General features: G+C 37.5%; 1 protein-coding gene and 2 long non-coding RNA genes across 3 annotated transcripts; 1 reads left to right on the top strand and 2 right to left on the bottom strand.

The window, feature by feature from the left end:
• Nucleotides 1-1,638: 1,638 nt before the first annotated feature.
• LOC148008879 (uncharacterized) lies at nt 1,639-6,831 on the bottom strand. The gene is made up of 4 exons (XR_015689894.1): nt 6,534-6,831; nt 3,433-3,529; nt 1,998-2,896; nt 1,639-1,887 (listed from the first exon to the last, which is right to left on the bottom strand). It is a non-coding gene; the product is annotated as an uncharacterized LOC148008879 (long non-coding RNA).
• Nucleotides 6,832-7,682: 851 nt separating this feature from the next.
• Nucleotides 7,683-8,783, top strand: LOC148008878 (uncharacterized). Its single transcript, XR_015689890.1, has 4 exons — nt 7,683-7,778; nt 7,897-7,982; nt 8,141-8,201; nt 8,533-8,783. It is a non-coding gene; the product is annotated as an uncharacterized LOC148008878 (long non-coding RNA).
• Nucleotides 8,784-11,494: 2,711 nt separating this feature from the next.
• LOC148008877 (uncharacterized) lies at nt 11,495-16,886 on the bottom strand. The gene is made up of 5 exons (XM_087673957.1): nt 15,977-16,886; nt 12,943-13,013; nt 12,387-12,492; nt 12,180-12,312; nt 11,495-12,096 (listed from the first exon to the last, which is right to left on the bottom strand). Exons 1-5 carry the CDS (start codon nt 16,195-16,197, stop codon nt 11,914-11,916), a joined length of 714 nt encoding a protein of 237 aa, XP_087530083.1. The 5' UTR covers nt 16,198-16,886; the 3' UTR covers nt 11,495-11,913.
• Between the last annotated feature and the right edge of the window lie 9,393 nt (nt 16,887-26,279).

The raw sequence follows: 26,279 nt of genomic DNA, 5'->3' as shown, positions 1-26,279 counted from the left end.
GGTCTCAAAGGTAATAGAAGAGACCAACTAAAGGCACAATGGATTGACCAATGTAACAAAATCTCAATACATAACCAACCAAGATGCATACATCATTGAGAACATCGAAATAGAGATAGGTGTTGGCCCAATAGGAATGTCAAATCAACCACTAAGCATCAACTGTGTACATAAAGCATGACAAGAGCATGTACATGTCACCAAGACCCATGGTCTCCTTGGAAGACCCTCATCAAGATCAGCTGCATAACCAAATGCTCAATGTAATATTCAAGTGTCAAGTGATGGCTCCAACTAGCACAAAATTTATTGAATGATGCTAGACAAGCAAACAAAGCTCAAAACATCATGTGGAAGGCATCCATACATCCAAGATTCAAGTAGTATATATACGGGAGCATTAGATCCAAGTAACTTGCAAAGTACTTACTAGAGCATCAAATAACCATACATAATAATGAATGACAACTAATGTCAATATCCAAAGCTCTAACCTCTTCTCAAAAGCAAGTTGAAATCATGGCAAGGCATGTAACATGAACCATAAGCATTGATATATCAACCCAAGTAGTCGGTAAGCACCCGAGAAGTAATAGACATGTATTCCACTGACCAAATGAGTGTCAAACATCCTGTTTATCATAGCAATGAAAAACCTTTGTAAAATTGAATAAAAGAGTGCTTAAATCAGTCCATACCATTCCAATGCATTGGCATAACATCCTCAGATGATCCGACATCAAATGAACATCCCGGGAAGCATAAGTAATCTCCAGACAATGAGTGAAGTGCTATCTTGAATTGTATGATAGCAAATTGTCACAAACTATGAATCAATCGCTGATCTCGAGAGCTTCAAATGATGTGTAAGATGGCAAGACCAATGTCAATGAAGATTCCAAAGGGTGCCAAGTGCCGAGAGCAAGGCGGCCAAGAGCTAGAGGATGGGGTTGAGACTGTCAGCCCAAACAGTTGCAATCACGTGGGTTGCTACTGAAGGGGCTGCCTCAGGGTGTTGGCCATAATAGGTATAGGGAAATATTCAATGGCCTCTAGCAAGGCCCAAGATCAGGCCTCAAGAGGGGGGAAGAAGTCAAGAAGAAGATGGAGTTCAATGCATACCTCGAGGTGAAGAATCCATGACTGCCACATTGAAACTATGAGCTGAAGCTTTTCCCCACAAGTTGAAGTAATGCCGGGGTTGGCAAGCTCAAGCTCTTGGGAAAGATGGCTCTAATACCAATTGAAGAGAGTGAGCCGCCCTAAAGTAGAAGCACAGAGCAGAAGCAAGAGCTATTGTGGAAGGAGCAAGATCAAGATCACACAAGACATGGAGAAGGAGGAGTAAAAGCAAATGGTTTATTAGAGATCTTTAAATGGTTTTACAGTCAATTTTGTTATAAATTCAAGCTTAATGATACAATTACATCTTGAAATACATCATCTTTGGCAAAAACCATACAAATGGTTACACAAAAAAGGAAAGGGGTTATATCTAAACTCTTGTGCAAAGAAATGATTTTCAAAATGATTACAAAATAAATAAAGAGAGAAGGAAAAATATGGGTTTCAAAAAACCCTTGATTCTTTAACATGTTTTAGACTTATCTCTGTTGTAGAGGAATCATTGGCTTCATGGCTTCTTCCTTCTCTACCAAAATTATATTCTCAACTCATCTATTGAAAACTTCAGATTCAGTGACTTTGCAAATAGCTTTTAAAGCCATCATTAGCAAACTTGGAGAGCTTGAGAATCTATTGTGATAAATTGCAATAGTTTGATTATTTAAGCTTCCAATATAGTCCATGTCCTTGACTTTTTCCCAGCTTCAATGGTCTACATCCCTTTGCTCTTCCAAGAAAGTTATCAAGATCTTTAATTTCAATCTACATAAGAAACAAAAAAAAAATCCTAGTTAATTGATGAAAATCTTAAAGTTACTTAGTTTTAATACATGTTATTAAGTCTAAGAAGATCTTGAAAGTATATTTAATACCTTTGGGTTTTCATCATCTTCAAGAATGTTCTCATCATAGAGATTTATTGAGCTCTTTGGCTTCTTCTCTAATGGCTATTTCAATGTGCCTCCATACCCCGTACCCTCAATGCCAAGCCTCTTTTTCACCTCTAAGACCTCTTCTTTTGTGTGGGTAGCCCCTTCTTCTCATTTTCCACAATCTCATCAATATGTGTGTAAGGCCATGGAGCTATCTTGAAAATTCCCTCCCTCAACATCCAGAGTTGCTAGTGAGCATGCTTCATAACTTATGAAATCCTTATTAGTCTAGCCCCATGCTACTAGGATGGCTAAGCAATAATATTCTTTGAGATCAAAAATATGTTAAATATCATTGAGTAATGCATATCTTTTTTTTGTTTTTGGTAGGTAGAAAATGTAGGGATACAATCCAAGGAGCCTTCTTCAATCTCTATACTCAATCCCATCTCCTCTTCTTCTACCTTTGTAATGTTTTGAAAACCTTCTCAACATCTCTACCTTCTCTTCAACCTCCTTGTCCATATATATATCATCTTCTCCCTTTCTCTAAAGGAGAATCCCCATATATTGGAGAAACACAAGAAAACCTATGTCTTTATGAATCAAAAGACATTGTTGTTGATCCCTATGAAATATTCAGTTTGTTTCACACCTTCTAAAATCTTCATCAATAAGATAATACATGGTAATCAAAGTTGTCTTGGGAGCATTGGTTGCTTGGATCACGTTATTAAAATGGACACAATTATTGATTGTAAGAGACTATGCATGTCTAGAATAGAACTCTCTTTAGTCCCTAAGCTTCTCATCAAGATCTCTCAATAGCTCTCTTGCAAATCAAAAGGAACATTGAGCATCTCCCAAATGTACGTAAATTTGGATGAGTTCCCTGTCTTCTGTAGGAAATCAAAAAGCATGTCATCAGAATTGTCCTCAAGCTCATCTTGCTCCATTCCCTCAAGGAATAGCTTTCTCTTTGACATTCTTAAACCATAAAAAAACAAAAAATATGCAAAGCATATCTTTAACAAGCAAATTATTTTGAATAACCAAATTGTATGTCGAAAACCTAATCCTTGACATATGAAATGTGAGTTTAGTAGCAGGCACCAAACACACCTGGACAATTGAATTCATGTTTCATATGATAGCACTTTGGTAAACCAAAAATTCTGATGTTACACAATCACAGGTGACGTAAATCAAATTTTATGTCAATAACTAGAGGCTTGACATATAAACCTGATTTTAGAAGCAAGCAAAGGTCAATAGCATAGCTACATTCGTGTTTCATATGACACTTTCACATGCACTTTGACAAACTTAATGGTCTGATATAATGCAATCATAAGTGACAAAATAGCAAGTAGAGGTGAAAATTTTGCATCCTATTTGAGATAAGCCTTAGAAAAGAGTTGCTTTAGCCACTTACAATGTTTGATCTGGTTGTATATGGTTGCCTCTGCCTTGGATAAAGCATAGGAGGTTGAAAATGATTGACGATTGCAAGATTATACTTTTAAAAGACTCTGAAAAAGGCATTTAATAATAGAGTCACTGTCCTCAAAATTTATGTGTTGAAAAGGACGTTTCTCACCCAAAAAGAGTGCACTTACTTCTTATGTGTTGAAAAGGACCCAAAAAGAGTGCACTTACTTCTTTGCTATTATTAAGGCTACTTGTAGTACATGAGAACTCTTATTGGGCTTAGAAAAAGTGATTAATGAGTCCATGTTCTACCAAGTACTACCTTAATCAATAATTAAAATGCTAACCAAGATTTAATCCCAACCCCTCCAGTAAAGAATCGTTTTCATCTTTCCATTGCAAGATAATCTCATTCGGAATATGGCAAGCTATTGAGATCCAATAAGAGTACTCTAGCAAGGTCAACCACCTCTATTAGGAGGAATTCATACTATAAAGCAAAATATTTAGCAATCAAGTAAGTTTGCATACATAAATCTACATTTTAGGATCTTTTTTAAGCAAATTATTAGATTAAATGTGACATTGACCACTTAACTTGATCATTATGCTAAAATGTGATGTTCAATGCACGTATGACTTTATCATATCATATGAAATGTGAGATTAGTTACCATCTTTTTTATTCCATTGACCTGGACTCATGTTTCATAAGTTTTTTCCTAGTTTCTATCTTCGATGGCTTGACATTCTAATGTCATAGAATAGTTGCCTAGTTTCTAATTCCACTAAGTTGGACTCGTGTTTCATACACTTTCTCATTTGTCATTGTCTTCGATGGCTAAAAGGTCGTAACCCAAGTAATTTCTGCATACCTTGAAGCTTTGTCATATGAAACATGAATTTAGTTACACGCTTCATTGTCTCACTAGTCTATTTTTACATTTCATACATTGTGTATTGTTTCTTTTATCTATCAAATGAGACGTAATATATATGCCTTCGTGTTGTTGGATTGATTGATTTTCGCTTTCTTCTCCCATCAAACCATATTTAACATCCATAATAGACTTGATGAGTTGCCATTCCACAAGATTAGAAGAATAAACATCTACAACTAAAAATAAAACTCGTCACAATAAAACCTAATACTAAGTTTAATAAAAGAAAAGCATTGAGAATGAAATGCTTATAATTCAATCTATGCAATGGAAGACTTGATGCTCTAGGTTTCAAATGCAACTCTCTACGCATAAATATTTGTTGTACGAAAACCTCTTTTATGCTTTTCTTGTTTGCTCCAAGTTTGAAATATTTCATCCTACCCTTCTAAATCAAAGATGAAGGAGCTCTCACATCTTCGTATTTTGCTACGACTTGCTTGCTGCATGTGGTAATCTAGCTACCTTTGCTAATAATGGTAGAAATCCATATTTCATTTGTTTAGAATGAATTAAATACTAATATGGATGTGATTTCAGAGCTTGGGCACCTTGTTAAAGGTCAAATTTTTGTATCCATAGCACACACACACACACACACACACACACAGAGAAACAAGCAACCATGCAGGAAGAAAAGAGACAAGAACATCAAAATAAGGGAGAACAAAAAGATGAATACTAAGCTTTTTGGTAATTTGAATTTAGTTTCAATTATCATTATCATTCAATCCCAGATATATCATTAATACAAAGCGGTGGAGACTCTGTATCATTAATGTAAAGGATGTCATAATCACAATTACGAGATGATGAAAATAGATCTTCATAATAAAAATTTATAGTAATAGTGTGTCCATGTCTATTTGTAAAATTATTTTTTGCTTTTTTTTAATAGAACTTCCATTATGGAGGCTTTGCTCCCATTGGTCTAAAGTACTCTCTCTACATCCTAAAAGGCATTTTTGAGACCTCAAAACCCCCCTAACGGAAGGATATAGTGCAATACAATGGATACAAAATCTCAGGTCTATTAAGCAATCTCAGATATGCTATGTCTTTGGTGTGCCCCAAAGTGATTGTGGAGAAGGGTTTGGGAAGTTAGTAATAGAGTTGGCTAACAACGGCCACCATGAGTCACTAAGTTGGGACCCTTACGTGTAATAGTTAGTACATGTGTGTTATTTCTTCTCTTTTTTGTCTCATCGTTCTTTTTCCTTTTTTCTTTCTTTTTATTTTGTTCTTTTTACTATATTCCAAGGTAATAAGGATGCTTCCAATGCATATTATAGAGAGAGTGATAAAGGAGGAGGTTGAAATTGATGAGATAGCTAGGAAGGGATGTCCAATATTGCAAAAAGTGCTGGAAAGAAACAACCCTCGTCTTGGATGAGGGATTTCAAGAATAAGGATGAGAATCCTAAGGTAATTAATGATGGCAATGAAAACAAGACAAGGGTAGTTAGTGATTTCTTGGTTGAAGACTTTGAAGGAGGATATGAGAATCCTAAGGCAATTAATGAGGGCTACAAAAGGGAGATAAGGGTAGTTAAGCGACTTCTTGGTTGAAGGCTTTGAAGGAGAGTCCTCTTCTTGGGTGAGGTATTTCAAGAAGAAGAATGGGAATCCTAAGGTAATTAATGATGGCTATGAAAACGAGATAAGGATTGTTAGTGACTTCTTGGTTGAAGAATTTGAAGGAGGATATGAGAGTATCAAGGTGGAAGAGATTGGTGGATTCAAGGGTTAGGTTAAAGATGTTGTGGATCTTAGGGAATTTGTGGCACCCATGCTTAATTGGGTAAAAGATCTTGGTAAGAGCAAAAAGCTAGGTTTGATCTACTATAGCGAAGGTAGCACAATATAGGCATAATATCATATGAGATCACTAGGCTAGACGATGTGAATGGCTATTATACCATAGGTCGTGGTATGTATGTTGGACCAAATTAATGTTAGCCAACGTAATTTAGTTTAGTTTGATCATCACATGCTATTGTAGTTAAACTCATTATTGGTGGGTGTCGTGCAATCTTTGTTAATTAACAATGGTTAGCCTATGAAAATACACTAAAATTGATGTAAGCTTGACCAAACAACGATAAGAGCCGTAGGTTGTGTCTTTTTGATAACAAGAAATAACCCGTGTGAGAAAGGAGCTCACAGGTGTGAACGTTCTTGTAACGTCGAATTTCCGGTATTCAACGAGACTCTGTTGACGAACTGCGAGAGGTTCTCCGCCTGGGCATGACGACAAGAAGGTGAGACAGGCACGCACACACACAAGCACCGTTGGATTCAAACCTGTGAACGGCCCAGATGGCTTTGAGGAAGCGGGGGCGTTTGTGTATTGATTGATATTGTGGCTGCAGGTCATCTGCTTGCGCGAGGTCGAGGTCCCCGTCGGTGAGGAGGACGATAAGAAGCAGGCACGAGACAGCGAGGCTGGAGAGGGAGGCCAATGACCAAGAAGAGCGCCTTGCCAGGGTCCGTGCTGCCCTCGCCGCTGACCAGAAAATCTGCCACCACAAATTGTATCCAACGCGTCAAATATGAATATATGTTGGGGGGCGGGGCGGTTTACAGTTTGGAATAATATTGAGATGCCTTTTAAGGTATCTCCCAGAATAATGCCTAGCATCATGGATAAGGACTTCGTACACCTGTGGAGAGAGTGTGTGTGTATAGAGAGAGAGAGAGAGAGAGAGAGAGAGAGAGAGGGGAGGGATTTTACTACTAACGATCATAAGATGCTTTAAGATACACCCCACAATTCAAAGTTTTGAACCATCTAGACTCGAGAGAGTCATTTTCATCATTCTTGTGGTGAGATTTGAACTATCTCTATATATATATATATATATATATATATATATATATATATATATAGACATATACATATACATATACATATAAGAGAGAGAGCAGGGGAAGAGAGAGAGAGAGAGAGAGAGACACCCTCTCCCACATTTTCTTTTCACCTTACTTGGACATTCACCGGTGCATCTTAACCCATAAGAAGAAAGGATGATGACCTCAAAACTTTAGCCAATCACACACAGGTTTGTCTCCTTGCTCATTATGCTATTGAGTCTAACTTCAGCATGGGAAGCTTACTTGTAGTGATCTACAATTTGATTTATAAATGAGACTTAGAATAGGGTGAAGCCCATTATCACTCTTAAAGTTGATTTGTAAATGAGGTTTAGAATAGGGGGAAGCTCATTATCGCTCTTAAAGTTGATTTGTTGTATGCAAGGAACAAGAATAAAGCCTTACAAATATGGTCATCATAACATGTGAATTTTGTTGTAGAGAAAATGCAAAAAGGAGGAACTAAATGTTTTAAAGTCACCAAGGATAGAAAGCGTAAATCTAATTCAAGAGTGGAAGGGACCAAAAAATATAGGTATCATCCTTTGAACAAGTCTCTCAAATCAATTTGTGCTTCAAAACATAAAAATTAACATTCATAGCTTGGTTGTAAACTGTACTTACTTACTCTAAATATTACTTTCACATCTAAGGTCTTATTGCTCCATGGTCACTAGTCAAGGAAACTAAGGGCGTGGGATCAAGTTGTATGGCAAAATCTCAAGAGTCTCAATCTAATGTGAGAATATTCCATTAGTATGAAACAACTTTAAGATAATTGTCACACAATTAATTGCATTTGAATCTCCTCTTACATTGCTTCTCAACATTGAAAAGTAATCTGGTAGTATATGTCTCTTAGAGAAACTTCTAACTTGTACAATTTGTATATTGAAGGCTATAAATATCAATTGTTTCACTGAGATTACAACTGGAACTTGCTCAGCACAAGGGAAGAGTAAGTTCTTGGGGAGGGCCTTATTTGAAGCCTAAACCCATTGATTAAATTATCAAGGACATATCTACACACACACAGTTTGTGTGTGTGCCTGTGCGTGCACACATGCTCATATGTGTGTACATTGATTAAATTATCAAAGATGTATCTATATGCACAGAGAGAGAGAGGGTGGGTGTGTGCAAGCGTGCATGCACACACGCACAAACACATGCGCATGCATGTGTATAATGTGTTTGTACAAGTATGCATGCTTTCTTGTATATATACATGCATATGCATCTTTCCATTTGACAAGTGGAATGACTTACCCTTCTTCTTCATGTTTCAGTTGTCGACTTAATCACTCATCCACAATCACAACAATATGGGCAACTTAATCATGAATCAACTTTCCATAATGTTGCAATATCAACACAAACAGAGCCATCAAGGAATGAGACAAGGATTTCAATTTTTAACCAACCAAAAAAACAACAATTTGACTCTTATTTTGATCATGTAATAGTCATACAATGCAATTAAGCTAAGGAATCAATGAATTGCTTGATGTTCACACACTTGTAACAAACATGTGCATATGCTAACCTTAAATGCATAAATATACACAAAGCTTCAACATAATTATATTCCATAGATGCTTAGAAATTATATCTACCACAAAAATTACATTTCATGTTAATGTCTTTATTTGTGCCATGCAGCTAATATTTCAATCGCCAATAGGAAAGAGCTTGATATGACTTGGAAATGAGATCAAATAACTTTATTGCAATTATCACGATGAAGGAATGTTGCACTTGAGGTCAAAGATGATTTAGTATCAACCATATACACTTGGCAAAGAAGGTGCACTTAATGATAGATAGATAAGCCAATGGCCTTATTGATAAGTTGTCACACACCTTGTGGCAATCAAGGCTTCTTTTTTTTTGTTACTAGAACCAAGATGATACACTTGTAAACAACACATTGATTATTGCTTTGCCCTTTAGATTTTTGAAATAACCCATGTGCACTGCATACTCCTAGAATGTACATAGTAAATAGTTACATGTATATCTAGAGTACTTATTTGTGTAGTGCAATATGTCGATTCCTAACTAGTCCATTGCCAACCTTGCTAATTGAAAATCTCCTCAATTCCCAAAAACCAATTTAAGGTTTGGATGTGAATCCTCTTACTTCATATGCTGTGTTTGCTAGTTTGATCTTGTAATCTCAATAGTTAAAAGAAAGTAGCAAGTGTGACATTTAATAAACTCCACATAAATAAAATATATGGCATGTAGAGCAAGATGTAAGGACTAAGGGACAAGTATTTGTGTTCATGACTATAGAAGAAATAAGTAGAGTTTCTTTTCTACTTTCATTTTCACATTTTGCATGGAGGCAACTAAAGTGTGGCTTGTTATGTATCTAAACACCTCCTATTTTACATATTATGGACATTTTAAAATTTTCCAAACCTCAGATTTGTTAATTATAAGCAAATACATACACAAATGTGCATGTTCGCACGCGTGTGTGTGTGTGTGTGTGTGTGTGTGTGTGTGTGTGTGTGTGTGTGTCCCTTACAATTCCTCCTCAAGCCCTTCTTGTAACCTCAATTGACAACAATAGATTGAAGATTGCTACAAAAAGTAATGCTAAGAGTACACCAAAGGACTAGCATGGTGTCCTCCGATTATTTCTCTATGTAGAAAAGTATGACAAGCAACGAGAGAGTTCGTTCCAATAGTAACAAACATACAAGGACCACAGTTTGCTCTTTTAAGATGCTTTATTCTACACCTTAACAAAGTGATTAAAGATGATGAGTCTTCAATGAGAGGTTGGTACTTTTTTGAACTTGGATTATGAAAGGCTAGGGTCAGGAGTGAACTTGTGTGTGAACCATAAAACAAAGTATGTGTGAACCATACAAGTAACAATCTATACCAAACCGTGGTCCACACACAAGTTTGATCAACTAGTTTTATGGTTCATTATGAACAAGGCCGGCACCTAACAACCATAAAATTTTGGTGGCAAGGATATTGACTTGAAAGCCACAACCAACAGGCTATCTCCTACACACCTCAAAGTTTGAGATAAATGAGATTGCAAAAACAAAGTCAAAAGCAAGAGAAGAGTAATGTCATTGAGCCAACATGACCAAAGAGAAACATTGCAACCAAAAAACAAGATGCTTCTTGGGCCCTTATTTAAAGCTTTTGACTTGTTTGCATTTATTAAACACTTTTAAGTAGATTCATCTGATTTGTACATTGGTCCACATGCCTTTAATCTCCTCAAGACATGGAACAATTGACAAAGACACACACACACACACACACTCTCTCTCTCTCTCTCTCTCTCTCTCTCTCTCTCTCTCTCTACCTAAAATTCTTGTTTGCTTGCACTGGCATAAGCTCTGTTTCGGTCTTCATCACCTCCCCCTACAACACACAAGCAACACCCACCAGAAAGAGTTTAGACTTTTAAGTCCCTGCCCTAGGTGCAAAATGTGCCCAAAGAACATTTCAACAATCCTCATAACATCCAAGCCAACCCAAGAGCCAAGCCCATACAAGAAATACTTATGCAAACATCAAGTTTGAAGTAGATTGTAAATCAGATCTTGATGCGTCATTTTGTCCTACGTGCCTTTGAGACATCTAAACATACATTCACACCCCTCTCTCTCTCTCTCTCTCTCAAATGAGATGACACAACAAAATTTGACTGGGGACACAAGTCTTGAAGAGCATTAGCGCAAACAACACACCCTATAAATGCACACTCCATGTTTTTATGCAGAGAGCATATATAGCAAGTCCATGTATGAATCCATCCTCTACCTCCATCCATCCTCTTATCGGGGAAGGGTATAAGGCTAGTCCATGTATTGTTACTGAATGGATCCTTTGTTTCAATCCAAGACAGCAGCACAAAGAACATGCTTCAAGAGGTTACTCATCAATGGATATCTATAGCATATATACTTAGCACAAAGCTGACAAACAGACTGCTGACTGGAACTGTACAGAGCAAGAATAGTCTTGAAAGGTTATGCAAGTGTACAGAGAGCAAGAAGTCTTGAAAGTAACTGGAAAAACCCAAGATGAAAGACTAATCTAAGTAAGCATGGGAGGCCTACAGGCATCCAAGGAAAGTGCAACCAAAGAAGTCACGCATCAAATTTCCTTAGTGTGTCAGTGTTGCTTAACACTAGCAAAGATTGTACCACTTATTCCTTCCATAAAAACTGTATCACATTTAAAAAATCATGCCAATGACATCTCTTAACATATGGTGAATACCTCATAAACAGAGGATTACTCAGTTTGACACATACACCGCTCGAGTTTGAACTTTGAATGTGAAAGATATCCATGTCCATAAAGGAATATCTGATCATAGTACATTGGTCAAAGAAGTCACATCAATCAAAGCATTTCAAGCCCAATTGTTGTGATTGACCATGTGGAATTCACAAGGCCATCCCCTGATTGACCATTCCACCATAAAACAAACAGTAACAAAGCCTTAATAAGTCAGAGCACACAGTTTGACTTTGCAGTCATACAGTTCCTGTACAGGTATATGTACATATGCACGTTTTGTAGGAATCAGACCCTCAAATTCCTTCTCTTAGTATATGGCCATACTTGCATATCCCACTGCATGTTCCCATCTCACATCCTCCTCCGCGACTTTCAAAGTAGTGTTACCCAGATCCAGGGTTACAGGAACTATTGTCACACTTGATAACAACATGCTCATTTACTGGGATGATTCGTTCAACTCTTTTCATTGCCCCAAATCTGGCATTCAAGTAATTAAATATTGGAAGAAAACAGAAATACAGGATAGTAACGGCAAGAGGGGCAAAAACTGACCAGCCAATAACCTGAAAAAAAAGAGAGAAGGAAATGTTATTGACACAAGAAATCATGACCACATTGGATGAAACTAGTGTATACAGGCACTCACTGCATGCAACATTCCAAATATCAGAGCGCGAGGTTCATGCCCATGTATGGCTTCCCATAATCCCTTGGAAGATATTGACAGATGCTCACCACCCATTACCACCTCCCCCACACGCATAAAGGGCACCACCAGTCTGTAGAAAGATCCATTAGATTCATGGGCTAATCCCCTGACACCAAGCAGTCAACAAACTGAAAAATTACGTACCCAAGTTGAAATGGAGAAACCACAAAATTTGCTAGCATCAATGTAGGAACATGACATCTAGACTGTAAAGCTGCTGCAGCCATCACGCAGAAAATAAGAGCTATACCTGTAAAAATTGGGCCAGTCATTCAACAATGCTTAGTGTGCCAGAATGTTTACAGATAAGCTAGAGCACCTAGTATCCAGTCAAAAGTAGAGAGAATGATGTGACTGTGGAGCACAATATTTGCACAGGCTTGGAGTTCGCATTCATCAAGGTCCTAAGCAATTGCTATCTGTTGCAGATTCAGTGCAGCACTATGATCTCAATGTCAGCTAACAGTATGGTTATAGGCTTAGAAGGATCTAAGTTAGGACAAAGTAAGACCAGGACAATATTCCAAACACCTACTGAAACATGCTAGTCAAGACTAAATGGCAAACTAAACCTATCTCTTGTTCTGCCTAATTTTCAGAGCAGGGATGTAAAAGCAGAGCAAGGGTTCCCAGTAGATGTAAAAGAATGATTTAAAAGCAGACATTAGCACCGAATTGTAAGAGCAAGGCCTGAAAATACCGCAAACAGGAAACAGTCCAAATGTGAGACCCAATGCTGCTGATAACGAGAGAAGCTTTGGTTCTAGCCCCCTGGGTGCAAAACAATACAAAAAATGACTTCAGTACATACCACAAACAGAAAGTTGATATTACATGCCACAAAAAGCTCTCTAACATACAATTGGCTAGCTTCATGCATATATATTCACATTAGACCACGGATGCAAGTTGCAGCATTCAAAATGTCAAGCTGCACCCACTATCTGCATTACTCTGAACGACCAGTACAAGTGACCCACTAAAAAACCTGTACAAAACCATGTAGGTAACCAGTAGCGAGTTGTTACATTCAGCAGCTGTAGCAATCTGCACATGTTTGAGTAAATATATTGCCAAAGGATTGCCAAACATTTCCTTAACAGCAAGACAGCATGCACAATAAATATTTATGACACTTCCAACATTTATTCATTGATGAATAAGATGTAAAGCATGCTTGAATAAAAAGTCAAAACTGAAACTTGCTAATGCGCGATTTGGAACTTCCTAATGGGCAATTTGGAAAAAGTGACCTTTGAATGGGACAACATTCAGTGTCCTCAAGCATGAATCATAAATGTGAACCAAATTCAGGGTGAGAAACTTCAAATAAGAGCACTTTGCTGGATGGACTAGAATTTCCAGGACAGAGATTAGTGAAAAAAGAAACCACATAATAGAATTGATTGACAGGCAATATTGGCATAGATGTTGGGTGTTGTTTTAGTAGCAATTCTAGATGCTTCAATAGCCTTTCTTGATCAGACAATTCCCTGTTTTAGTGCTGGAAATTCCAGGACAGATTTCAGCCGGCTATGACCATTTAAATCTGAGTGTTGAACTCTTCAAAGCCATGCCAAAATGCATGAGAGTAAGGGCATATACATTGCCAAGCATTAGTAGGCATCAGTAGAGGTCAATATAGCTCCCAATGAGCTACAACCAAGTAGATGTATACTATCTTGTATGATTAACAACAGACTTGCTCTATTTTTCAACCAATGTTTGATTCGAACATCCCACAAACGAGTTGAGAACCAAGATACCAATGCTATGAAGCTTTCTTCAATCCCTGACAAGTTCTTTATGGTTGTTAATGTTTGAGTTAGAGCAGGAGAAGATGACCAACAAACTAACGCAATCTGTGCAGGTCACATTTTTTACCTTGCTGCTGTTTTTCCCCTCAATGCTCATGCAACAAAGCTCATTCAAGTGGCAAAGAACTCCTCTAAGAAGCCTCAATAGGTTGTAAACTGATGAACCACAAGAAACATACCTTCCAACTGATCTAATGGCTGCCAACACATGAACTTTTGCAAGTCATAGTGCAGCTCTTGATTTCAGGCTCCAGCTCTTGCAAAGCCGATGCCAATGCCAATGCCACCGCCAAGCCTTCAGGCTTCAGGCTTTGATACCATGTTCAAGATTCAGAGGAAGAGAGAGACAAAGACATGGAGCTATAACAAAGAGTAGTGAACTCTCATTGTTCTCTTCTTCTCATTATTCCATAATGCTTACTTAAGTCTAATCACAATGCACACAATAATTGAAAACACACTAGGTCACTAACTGATCGTATCACTAACTGTGGTTGAGTCTGACCGACTTAGTTATTGCAACACACATGTAGAGTGACAGCTAAGACAATAGCTGTCTAGATAAGGTCGGTCATGTCAGTGATATTGATCATGAGCTTGATTCCCAACATAAAAACCACCAATATCAAGTTACCAAGTCAGTGATCAAATCTACTGCTAAGAACCACACTAACACGTGTAGAGTGGTGATTTGTAGAAACAAGCAATTGATTGCAATCATCTATACTAACTACAAGGTTAATAAACCTCTTTAACCACGCGATTAGTTTGGGGGATTAAATGCTCACAAGCCTCAAGCAAACCCAATTCCTCTTTCCCACCCTCCCTCCCAGGTATCACACATCAAAGTAAAGAATTTCAAAAAGTCCTCAAAGTGAATGGAGTGAGCCCACCACATATGGCTTCTCCAATATGGTTTGAAAAATGGGGTGGATTCCAGTGGAGATATACCACCAAGCAAGTTGTAGAATATGGAGCTCATTAACACACCAAATAAGATATTCTCATACAACACCCCAACTAGCCTAAAAGTTTTCAAGAATAGAAGAGACATGCAATGTTTATGGCACTACGTGATCCAGTTCAACAAACCACATCCTAAAAAGGAAGGCTGTAGCTTCACTACCATATCCCATTGATATAGAAACTATTATAAAACTATCCCAAGGATGTTTATAGGCCACAACTACAGAACAAGCAATACCATTGACTGCCTGGACCTTCTCCAGTGACTTGCCCAAAGCACACTAACAAACTTGGTCCCAGCTCTGCCATTCCCAAAAACAACTGCAATCCCATCACATAAGGTGCCCCAACCTTCTTATACTTGACATTCATGAAAAAGTACCGGCTGGTGATATGCTATACTCCACTGCATGTCTTCTGAAACCTTGGCGGATAGAATGCTTATGAAGGGAATATAGTAGGTGTATCCACAGGTGGTTCAGCATGAAAACTGGAAATATATGGCATTTAAAATGTTCAAAGCTAAAGTTTCCATATTCTGAACAAACCAATTATACATGTTGCTTCAAAAACTACTGTAACTACAACCTTAACTTGTTTCCAGGCCCAGCTATGTCTATACCTAAGCATATTACTTGGCCATCAGCAGACTGACACTTTGTCAACTACCAATCTTATTTTCCAATTATCTAGTGGAGCACTCAGAGATGACTAAACAGAGAACATGTTGTTTCCACATTAGCACTTGTATGTGTGACTTTGAGCAGCATTCATGGGCATCCATATAGTTAGCAGATGTAGCCCAAGTAAAATCACAGCTGATTCAGGCATGTTTGTTTATAGGTGCCAGAGAGAAACTAAGCAAACAAAACAGACACGATACACACTGTCTCAAACTTCAATATCAAGCACACACTGGCTGCACAATGTTTTGTCAAGAAAAAGGAGAACCTTCTGACAATTGCAAGGAAGGGACTGACTACTTTCTGCTTGCCCCATTGCACTATCCATATCCTCTGCCATGTTTTTCTGTCTGCAGCAATCAGCTCCCTTTTAAGTTGTACAGACAGTTGTGGTAGTAAGAACTCCCCTCCTGACTGAAATCTAAAATTGCATTCTGTAGTAATGTCCTGCTCTTTGCGGTCAACTGGAAGTAAAGGTTCAGAAGACATAGCCGTAGGGTGCACTCATAGACAGCAAGGGACTCCAACATGAAAGCTGCTTTCCTCCCCACTCTGTTAACTAGAACCCTGTAGTGCATCCGGCAGAGGTCAAATCCGCAGCTTCCGATTGGTCTGGAATGCTGAGTGTAGGTGCTCAACAGCAGACTGATCATCTAATAAAACTGGAAATCTGTTCCTGATCGATACTGCTGCATTGTCGGGGAAAAAGCAAATAGTTGGATGTTTCCAGAGAAGGATGTATCAGAATTCCTTCAATGGCTGCATCGTTGAGGAAAGGCAACACCCACAGACGGAAACTTCCAGAGAACGATGCATCCAGACTTCTTCAGCCAGAGACCTGATAGCAACCAGACGCAGAAGGCCTTCTTTCTCTTGAATCTGGAGATGTATCATGTAACCCTAACAGCAACATGTGCTTGATGAAGGCCAAGCATCCTCGAAAACCGTCAATGGGTTTGAAGCTGGTACAGATGTTCAACGTATGGACAATAATAATGGTGAGTCGAGGAAGTAAAAAGAGGTAAGGTGTGGAAGAAACAGGGCAACGGGGCATCCCTGCAGAAGCCATATCCCGCTTCTGTGGAAAAACTTTTTCCTTAGTGCCCACGGGGGGCACGTGCGGGCATGGCCTTAAATGCACGCATAAAATCTGATTCTTCGCTTCTGATCTCTCGAGACTCGAGTCTCGACTCTCCTGTCGAGAAAACGAGACACCAACAAGCCCCATCTCTGCTGCACTAGCCTAGCAGGCTACTAGTAGACCTACCAATGGATGTGTTCAGTGCCTCAAATGCCTTCATCCACATGTCACATGCGTTGATGAGAAACCCTGGTTTATAAACCTTCATGTAAACTACATTGCAAAAATTTCAAAATAAACTTTCAAAATCTTACTTTTTATTTTACTACTACGTTATTTTAGCTATAGGTTTGGAAAGCCTTCTAGAAGAAGTTTGGGGCTTTCCGAACCTATCCCTTTTTCCAAACCTCCCTCTCTTTCCTCTCCCCTCTTTCTCGCATGTAATATCTCATTTTCTCTTCCCCCTCCCTTTTTTCATTAAAGTTTCCCCTCGCCCCCTCCCCTCACCTCCTTTTTTAAAATTAAAACCTCATCTTCTCTCTCACACTTATAATTTCTCTCTTTCCCCTCCCCTTACCTCTTTTTTTTAAATTAAAATCTCATCTCCTCTCTCACACTTATAATTTTTCTCTTTCTTTTCCCTCGCCCTTTTTTAATTAAATTTCTCCCCCCTTTCTCTCTCATGTGTAGGGCCTAGGTTTTCTCTCTCTCTCTCTCTCTCTCTCTCTGTATATATATATATATAATTAAACAAAAAGTTTACATTTAAAAGTTTAAACTCTCTCTCTTCTTATTTTAATTAAACAAAAAGTTCACATTTAAAAGTTTAATCTAAGAGAGAGAGAGAGAGAGAGAGAGAAATATACAAAGAACTACTATATTATTTTAGCTAAAGGTTCGAAAAGCCCCGAATTTCTAGAAGGCTTTCCGAACCTACCCCCTTTTCTAAACCTCCCTCTCTTTCCTCTCCCCTCTTTCTCACGTGTAATATCTCATATTCTCTTCCCCCTCCCTTTTTTCATTAAAGCTTTCCCTCCCCCCCTCCCCTCACCTTCATTTTTTAAATTAAAACCTCATCCCCTCTCTCTTACTTATAATCTCTCTCTTTCTTTTTTCTCTCCCCTTTTTAATTAAATTTATCCCTCCTTTCTCTCTCATGTGTAGGGCCTAAGTCTCTCTCTCTCTCTCTCTCTCTCTCTCTCTCTCTCTCTCTCTATTAATTAAACAAAAAGTTTACATTTAAAAGTTTAATCTAAAAGAGAGAGAGAGAGAGAGAAATATACAAAGAGCAAAATAGAAAGAAGAAAAGAGGGAGTGAGATAGAGAGAGGAGGAATAGAGAGAAAGAGAATTATAGAGAGAAAATATAAAATTTAAAAGAGAGAGAGAGGAAAAGAAAAAAGAAAAAAATATGAGAGAGGGGGAAGAGAGATAGAGAGAAGAAAATGAGAGAGAGAGAGAGAGAAAATAAGAAAAAGAAGAGAAAGAATTTGAACACAGTGAGAGAATTATAGAGAGAGGAATCTTACTACTATATTATTTTAGCTATAGGTTCGGAAAGCCCCGAACCTCTAGAGGTTTTAATTAAAACCCCCTCCTCTCTCTCTCACTCAGAATATCTCTCTTTCTTTTCCCCCTCCCTCCCCTCTCTCTCATGTGTAGAGCCTAGGTTCTCTCTCTCTCTCTCTCTCTCTCTCTCTCTCTCTCTCTCTCTCTCTATTTTAATTAAACAAAAATTTTACATTTAAAAGTTTAATCTAATATACACACACACACACACACACACACACACACACACATACAAAGAGCAAAATAGAAAGAAGAGAAGAGAGAGGGAGGGGGAGAGAGGGGGAACAGAGAGAAAGAGAATTATAGAGAGAGAAAATATAAAATTTAAGAGAGAGAGAGAGAGAGAGAAAATGAGAAGAAGAGAAAGAATTTGAATACAATGAGAGAATTATAGAGAGAGGAAAGATAAAATTTAAAAGAAAGAAAGAAAATTATAGAAAGATGAAATATAGAATTTAAGAGACAGAGAGAGAGGAAAAGAAAAAAGGAAAAGAGAGGAGAGAGGAGGGGAGAGAGATAGAGAGAAGAAAATGAGAGAGAAAATAAGAAGAAGAAAAAGAAAAAGAATTTGAACACTGTGAGAGAATTATAGAGAGAGGAAAGATAAAATTTAAAAGAAAGAGAAAAAAAAAGAGAAACTTTCTTTTTAATTAAAATAGAGAGAGAGAGAGAGAAATATACAAAGAGAAAAAAAGAAATAAGAGGAGAGGGAAGGAAAGAGAGAGAGGGAACAAAAGAGAAAGAGAATTATAGAGAGAGAAAATATAAAATTTAAGAGAGAGAGAGAGAGAGGAAAAAAAAGAAGAAAAAGAGAGGAGAGAGGGGGAAGAGAGACAGAGAAGAAAATGAGAGTGAGGATTTGAACACAGAGATAATTATAGAGATAGAAAATATAAAATTTAAAAAATAGAAAAAAATTAAAGAGAAAAAAAAGAAAAAAGAGGAGAGAGAAGGAAAAGAAAGGAGAGGGGGGAAGAGAGAGAGAGAGAGAGAGAGAGAGAGAGAGGAGAAGAAGAAGAAAGAGGAAAAGAGATGGGAAAAAAGAGAAAATAAAAAAGTCTTTTTAAAATTTAAATGTTTTTTAAGAAAGAGATGAAGGGAGAAAGAAGAATGAGAGAGGGGGAAGAGAGAGAGAGAGAGAGAGAGAGAGAGAAGATATAATTTAAAAGAGAGAGAAGATAAGAAAATGATAAAATTTAAAAGAGAGAGGGAGAGAAGAAAAAACGAAAAATTAAGAGAAAGGGGAGAGGAAGAAAAGGAGGCAGCGAGAGAGAGAAAGAGAGAGAGAGAAAGAGAGAGAGAGAGGAGAAGAAGAGAGAGAATACAAACATAAAGAGATAATTATATATAGGAAAAAGATAAAATTTACATACTTTAAGAGAGATTGAGAGGGGGAGGGGAAGAAAGTGAAAGAAGAATAAGAGAGAGAGAGAGAGAGAGAGAGAGAGAGAGAGAGAGAGAGAGAGAGAGAGAACATGTAGAGAGAATTATAGAGAGAGAAAAGATAAAATAGAGGAGAAAGAGAAGGAAAAGAGAGGAGAGAGAGAGAGAGAAGAAAAGCGCAAAGAGAAAAAAAAGGAGAGAGAGAGAGAGAGAGAGAGAAAATAAAAATTTTAAAAAGAGAATGAAAAGAGAGAGAGAAGAATAAGAAAAAAAAGTAAAAAAGAGGAAGGGGTGAGAGAAGGAAAAGAGAGGAGAAAGGGGAGTGAATAAAGAGAGAGAGAGAGAAGAAAAGTAGGGAGAGAAAAAAAGGAGAGAGAGAGAGAGAACTAGGAGAGGAGAAAAAATAAACTAAAATAGAAGACAGAGAAAGAGAGAGAGAGAGAGAGAGAGAGAGAGAGAAAATTAGACATAGGGAATTTGGAGGGGAGAGAGAGAGAGAGGAAAAGAGGAAAGAGAAAGATGAGAAATGGATTGTTGAGCGAAGCGCGCGCGAAATGCTGGTCTATACTATGTCACATGCTTTCATGAGAAACCCCGATTTATAAACCTTGATGTAAACTACATTGCAAAAATTTCAAAATAAACATTCAAAATCTATACTATGTTGCAATTAATGGAACAAACTTAGATGTTAAATGAATATAATTTGAAAGTAAATATTGCAAGTGTGGATGTGGTAACCAGGAAACAATGGAGCATTTGTTCCTTGATGGTTGTATTGCTAATCGGGCATGGTCTTGTACTTTGCCTCACGTGTAGCAGGATGCTTTGGGAGCAAGTCTGATGCTAGGAGACATATTCCATGGTGGATTTTGTGAGGTTTTGTGGTGGATTCCATAAAATTATATTTATTTGTCAGGGCTCGTACACAAGGTGGATTCCTTGTGCAAAAAGTTAATGGGGACACCTGTCCTTTTTCGACGTATTGTTAATTTAATGTGCAAGTGGGTGATTCCATAGCGGGTGATTTCGCAAAATACATATTTAAATTAATGGACGTTTATGAGTTTAGAGTGCGCACTCGTATTAAATTAAGGTTAAGACAGAGTTCCAACCTATTTATTTATTTTGTAGCTGAAGACTGCTAGGTATTCACTTTTGTCAGTTTAATTTTATTATTTTCTAACAATTGTGAATGCTTCAATTGATGTGTAGAGCAGGTGGTGGTGGCGCTGGAAAGCACTGGGCGATAGCGTGCATTCAAGTTATTTAGAAGAAATTATCATTTTTTATGGGCGCGCGCCTTAGGCGTGGCACCAATATTTATTTTGACGCGCTTATTTATTAAAGCACTTGACATATATTTATTATTTTGTATGCGCATGGGCACACGATTTAAATATTCATTATTGGTCATTGTATTTGGACACAGTCCAACTCTTGGGGCGCCCAATCACTTTATTCTTTATTTGGACAAAAGCAAAAACAAGAGCTAAAGCATGCTAATTGTAAATTTGGGCTATTTTTTTACTTGAAGATGAATAATATATTAAATACATGCTTTATGGAGCACTCACATAAGGCATGGGGGGAGATTATACCCAATTGGTCTTCTTACTTCATGTCATGCAAGTCTACTCTCTTAGTTTTTGAGCAAAAAGTAGAGTTCTTTTTTCTTGGGGACCTTTCGGTGCTCACTACGTATGCATACGACATCCGATTTGCACAGTTTGGTAAAGGGTTTCATGGGGATAATATGGAAGTGCTCACTTGCACACCATTCAAATTATTACTCTACAGAATATTTGGATTTCTAGAGTTAGTATGGTATTCGAAGGCAAGAGAATGAAAGTGAACTAGCCAAAAATGAAGGATATGGTCTAGTGGTTTTGGCACACTACCAAGTTGTGAGGTTGCATTAGTCATGAGGACTTGGCCAGAATAAGCATAGTACCTAACTAGCTGGCCTACTTTTGTAATGGTGAATTTTTTTTGACTTAATATGTTTTATCTTTTCGCGACCAAAAGTAAATATCACTATTATAATTTTGTGACTTGGCTGGATAAGCAAACTTGTAAGCTTTGGCAAGTCTTCTCTTATTATTTTCCCTAAGAGACTAGACATGCCCAAAAGCCACCACAATTTGGTTGCTATGTTTACCCACTTAACTTCATCAATCACACCCCCAAATCGGGTTTTGTTCCTAGATTTCCAAATTTCTTCCAAGGTCATGATCCTAATGAAATGAAACATCGCCCACTCCTCTCTTGGAAGCTATCTACATTATCTGAAAGTGCAAGCAAGTAGTTCCTCTCCTTGAGATGTGGGGAATTACTTCGCTCCAAGTCATCTCTCTCTCTCTCTCTCTCTCTCTCTCTCTCTCTCTCTCTCTCTCTCTCTCTCTCTCTCTCTCTCTCTCTCTCTCTCTCTCTCTCTCTCTCTCTCTCTCTCTCTCAGCACCCTTCAACTCATATTGCCAACTTGGCTTGTGATTTGTAGTTGTTATTAGGTAGTCTTCTTACCTTACATCATTTGACTTTTGTGGGGCTAAGTTTTCTTTCTTGCATTGACTTTGATGTTAAATTTAGAGAATTTATCCAATTGAAATGGGTAATAGTTGATACCCATCACTTCCTATAAGGAGGTAACCTAGGTAAACCTCTTGAGGGAATTACAATCAAAGTGATTTTCTCATTGGACATTGGTCGAGTACGTGATGTAAATTAAAGGGCTTGTGCATATTTTCCTTGTACATAGGGTTTGTGCATATTTTTTCATGATTTTCCCCTTCTCTTCTACCTTATGTACCACACTAGAATTTTTGTCACTGTTAAAACTGCTTAAGTTATTTTTTTGAATCCATATGTAATTTCCTTTTTTAAGCACCTTGCATAAACATAATCCCTACCATATTTATGATTAACTAATCACATGTAAGATATTTAAATAAGAAAAATAAGTTGCCTAACCAAAAAACTTATCGATGGGTTTCTTACTAATGAGCTCCTATTTCACTACTAGGTTTCAATCCCCCAACCTTAGCTTACTCACTTATTACCCTTGCTAACATTGCCACTAACCATTCATTAGATTCTCCACCTCCCAACCTTCATGAAGGATTGTAATATTGATTACCCTATTAACCATTTCTTTTTTGAAAATTTTTTCCTTTCTTCAATCCTTTTTCCATCCTTATCCAGTTATGACTTTTCTATTTGTGGGCTAAAGGCAAGCATGGCTTCTTCTTTTGTAGAACCGCTCGTCTATGGTCCATGCCTCACTACTCCTACTACGCAACGCCTTTGAAATGAAAGAAACTCTAGCTGAAAAGAAATTTATGGTTCAAGACATAATACACTAATATATGTCCAAGAATAGCCATGTTGTAGCAAGATTTCATATTACTATCATGCTCGTGGCACAAAGTAGCCATAGTTGGAAATCATTGAAGCTTTACAATGAAGATTTGTGGGAAACACATCTCATATTGGTGGACATGGATACACACCTCCATATATGGTGGGAGGTCTAAGAAGAGATCCTCAAGAAGAAGATATAAATGAACAATGTGTAAAAGATGTGCACTTTGGATATTCTCTACCTTTTATATGCAAACTCTAATTCTCAAGGCTAGGCTTTCCTACATGACAAGTCATCCTAGACCAAAAGAGTTGTGTCCTCTTCAAAATTGAAATGTGGTGCAATCTACAATGAAAGCTCAAAGTAGGAAGACTTGGAATATGTAGGTCCTTGTCAAAATAACATCTACTGAAGTGTGATGAAGTCCTCCAATGAAATAAGCACAAATAGAAGGCCAAACTATGAAATTCCTATGAATAGTAAGAAATGGAGCTAGTCGTAATAGAATGGCCATAACTCTTCATAGAGAGCTCCAAATTGTGCAAGCAAAGAGTTGATGTGAAATAGACAATATCAATATCACACAAAGCATGAAACTATGATATTGATAGAGCTATAATAATTTAATTCACTCCAAATATCTAATACGTCAAATTGTTCTACAACATTGAATTCAATCATCTTCTTGCATAAGCCATGGAACCAATCATTTGTTGGCATTCTTAGTTTGTCCATCTATTGGAGGATAATAAGCGGTACTCAGAGCCAAAGTAGTGCCCATGGAAGTAAACAAACTCTTCCAAAAATTCCCAATGAACTTTTTATCCCTATGAGACACAATCTTCTCAATGGAAGCTCATGAAGCTTAAAGATTCCTTCCATGAATTGCTTTGCCACTAGCTTTGCCAAATATTAGGGAAGCCTTGTAATAAAAACTATGCTAATGTTAGTCCATTTGCCATGAAGGATAGGCAAAGCATGAAGTAAACCACCAGGAAAAAGACTAGAATCCTTGTTTTGTTGACAAGGCAAGCATTAGAAAACATAGTCTTTAACATCCTTCCAAAGCCCTTGGATCTTGTCAAAGGTTTTAAACAATCAATGATATCCTACCAATATGAATAATGCATCTCTTGTAAAATCTAGTGCTTGAAAGTTGTTTGAGGTATCAAATACACCTTTCATTTGAACCAAACGAGTCCATTGTGCCACTTGAAATTAGGGGATTCATTTCTATCACCTTGATTTAATTTCTTAATCATGGTAGTGGCTGATCGTCCAACAATTACTCTTCTTGAATGTCTTGTATCCAATCTTTATGTATGGTAGAGATGGTAGATATGGAACATGTCCACATCCACAATAGTCTATCAACCACAACATTGTCCTTACCTACCATGTATGAAATCTCAAAGTCATGACTTTGTAGTATGGCCAACCACCATCTTTGTTTTGGAGATGGGTTGGGTTGTAAGAGGAAATACTTTAAAATTCACTGATCGTTCTTCACTTTGAAATGGCTACCATAGAGACAGTGATACCACTTCTTTATGGCATGAAGGATCGTAATAGACATGAAGCTATTTTTATTTATCATTGAGCTTCCTAAACTCATATGCAACAACCCCATGGTCTTGATACAAAACAACCCTAATACCATGGCCACTAGCATCCACACAAATGGTGAATGCCTTAAAGAAGTACAAGCATACCAAAATAGGCCTTGAAATAAGATGTGACTTGAGCTCATTAAAGCTTTTAGTAGTCATAACATCCCAAAGAAAGGCTTTTCTCTTCAATTGATTGATGAGAGGAGCCAATACATGTGCATAATTCTTTATGAAGCACCTATAGAATGATGCGAGACCAAGAAACCCTCTCAAAGATGTTGAGTTGGTTGGAGTAGGACAATCTTTGATACATTTAACTTTCTTAGGGTCCACAATAATCACCTTCTCATTGATTATATGACCCAAGTATTCCACTTCATCAGCCATAATTGTGCACTTACTCTCTTTGGTGAAGAGTTTATGCTTTCTCAATGTGTCAAATGCCTCTCTCACATGCTATAAATGGTCTTCCTATTCTTGCTATAGATGAGAATGTCATCAAAGAATACTAGGATTGTTTTGGAAAAGAAGGGCTACAACACTTTATTCATCCATGAGGAATGTGGCGAGTGTGTTGCATAGCCCAAATGGCATAACCATAAAGTGGTAGAGACTTCTTTTAGTTAGAAAGGCTGTTTTGAACTCACCCCCTCCTTCGTGCGTATTTGATGATAAACCCCTCTTAGATCAATATTTGTGAATACAGTGGCATCCTTTAAATCATCCTCCAAAAGATCATCATATACGGGGAATTGGGTACCTATTCTTGATTGCGATCTTATTGAGATCCCTATAATCAATGCATGTCCTAAAAGTTTAGTCGTTCATCTTGATGAGAAGCATAAGTGAAGCAAAAGGTGATTGACTAGGCTAAATGAAACCCATTTGCAACAATTCTTTGACTTGTCTTTCCAAATTTTCGTGCAATCTATAAAGTGGCTTATATAATGGATTTGGTGTTTGGTGCCAAGTCAAGTAGATAGTCTACTTCTCTCTTTAGTGGCAATGAAAAAGGTGGCTAGAAATACCTCTGTATTCTTCCAAAAGCTTGCACAAACATGGATCTTTCTCCTTTGAAGAAGAAGATTGTTGATTTTCATCCACCTTAGAAAGTTGAAGAGTATATTTGCAAGACATGGCAATGATTTCCTTCTTAATCTTCTTCATGCTAATTAATTCCTTTTTTTTCTCTTTATGCCATTGAGAACTACTTGCTGCCCATTCCAGATGAGCTCCCTTTTCGTTGTTTCTTTAGCTAAAGACACAACAAATTGATCGATCCCTACATGTAGCCCAAGGTGTTAATGAAGGCATTGGATAAGGTTGATAAGGGAGAAAACTTGCAATTGAGATTAATATACTTAACGATATAGTTGATAAGTTTTGCTATGCTAATAATATTTATCTTAATATGTTAATATTATTATCTTAATAATAAATATACAATGTATCCTAACAGTAAGTCTACCCTAAAACATCAATGTACACATGTGTAGGAGTTCCCCAACCATGAAGTGTAAATTCTAGTGTATAGAGTGTCTTTTAGTGTGCACGGCACAACAAACTAT

The sequence above is a fragment of the Lygodium microphyllum genome, unplaced genomic scaffold, assembly GCF_053477565.2.
Source record: "Lygodium microphyllum isolate KBCC unplaced genomic scaffold, Lygodium_microphyllum_v1.1.10 scaffold_53, whole genome shotgun sequence".
NCBI lineage: Eukaryota > Viridiplantae > Streptophyta > Polypodiopsida > Schizaeales > Lygodiaceae > Lygodium > Lygodium microphyllum.
This window is presented reverse-complemented; position numbering and strand designations above follow the sequence as displayed.

Bases quoted from the DNA above. Each gene is read 5' to 3' on its own strand.
- LOC148008877 (XM_087673957.1), bottom strand. From the start codon at position 16,197: ATGTCTTCTGAACCTTTACTTCCAGTTGACCGCAAAGAGCAGGACATT. The intron at 13,014-15,976 runs GTTCTCCTTTTT...TTTTGCACCCAG, and splicing joins TTCCTTGCAATTGTCAGAAG to GGGGCTAGAACCAAAGCTTC. The intron at 12,313-12,386 runs GTACGTAATTTT...ATCTTTCTACAG, and splicing joins GTTTCTCCATTTCAACTTGG to ACTGGTGGTGCCCTTTATGC.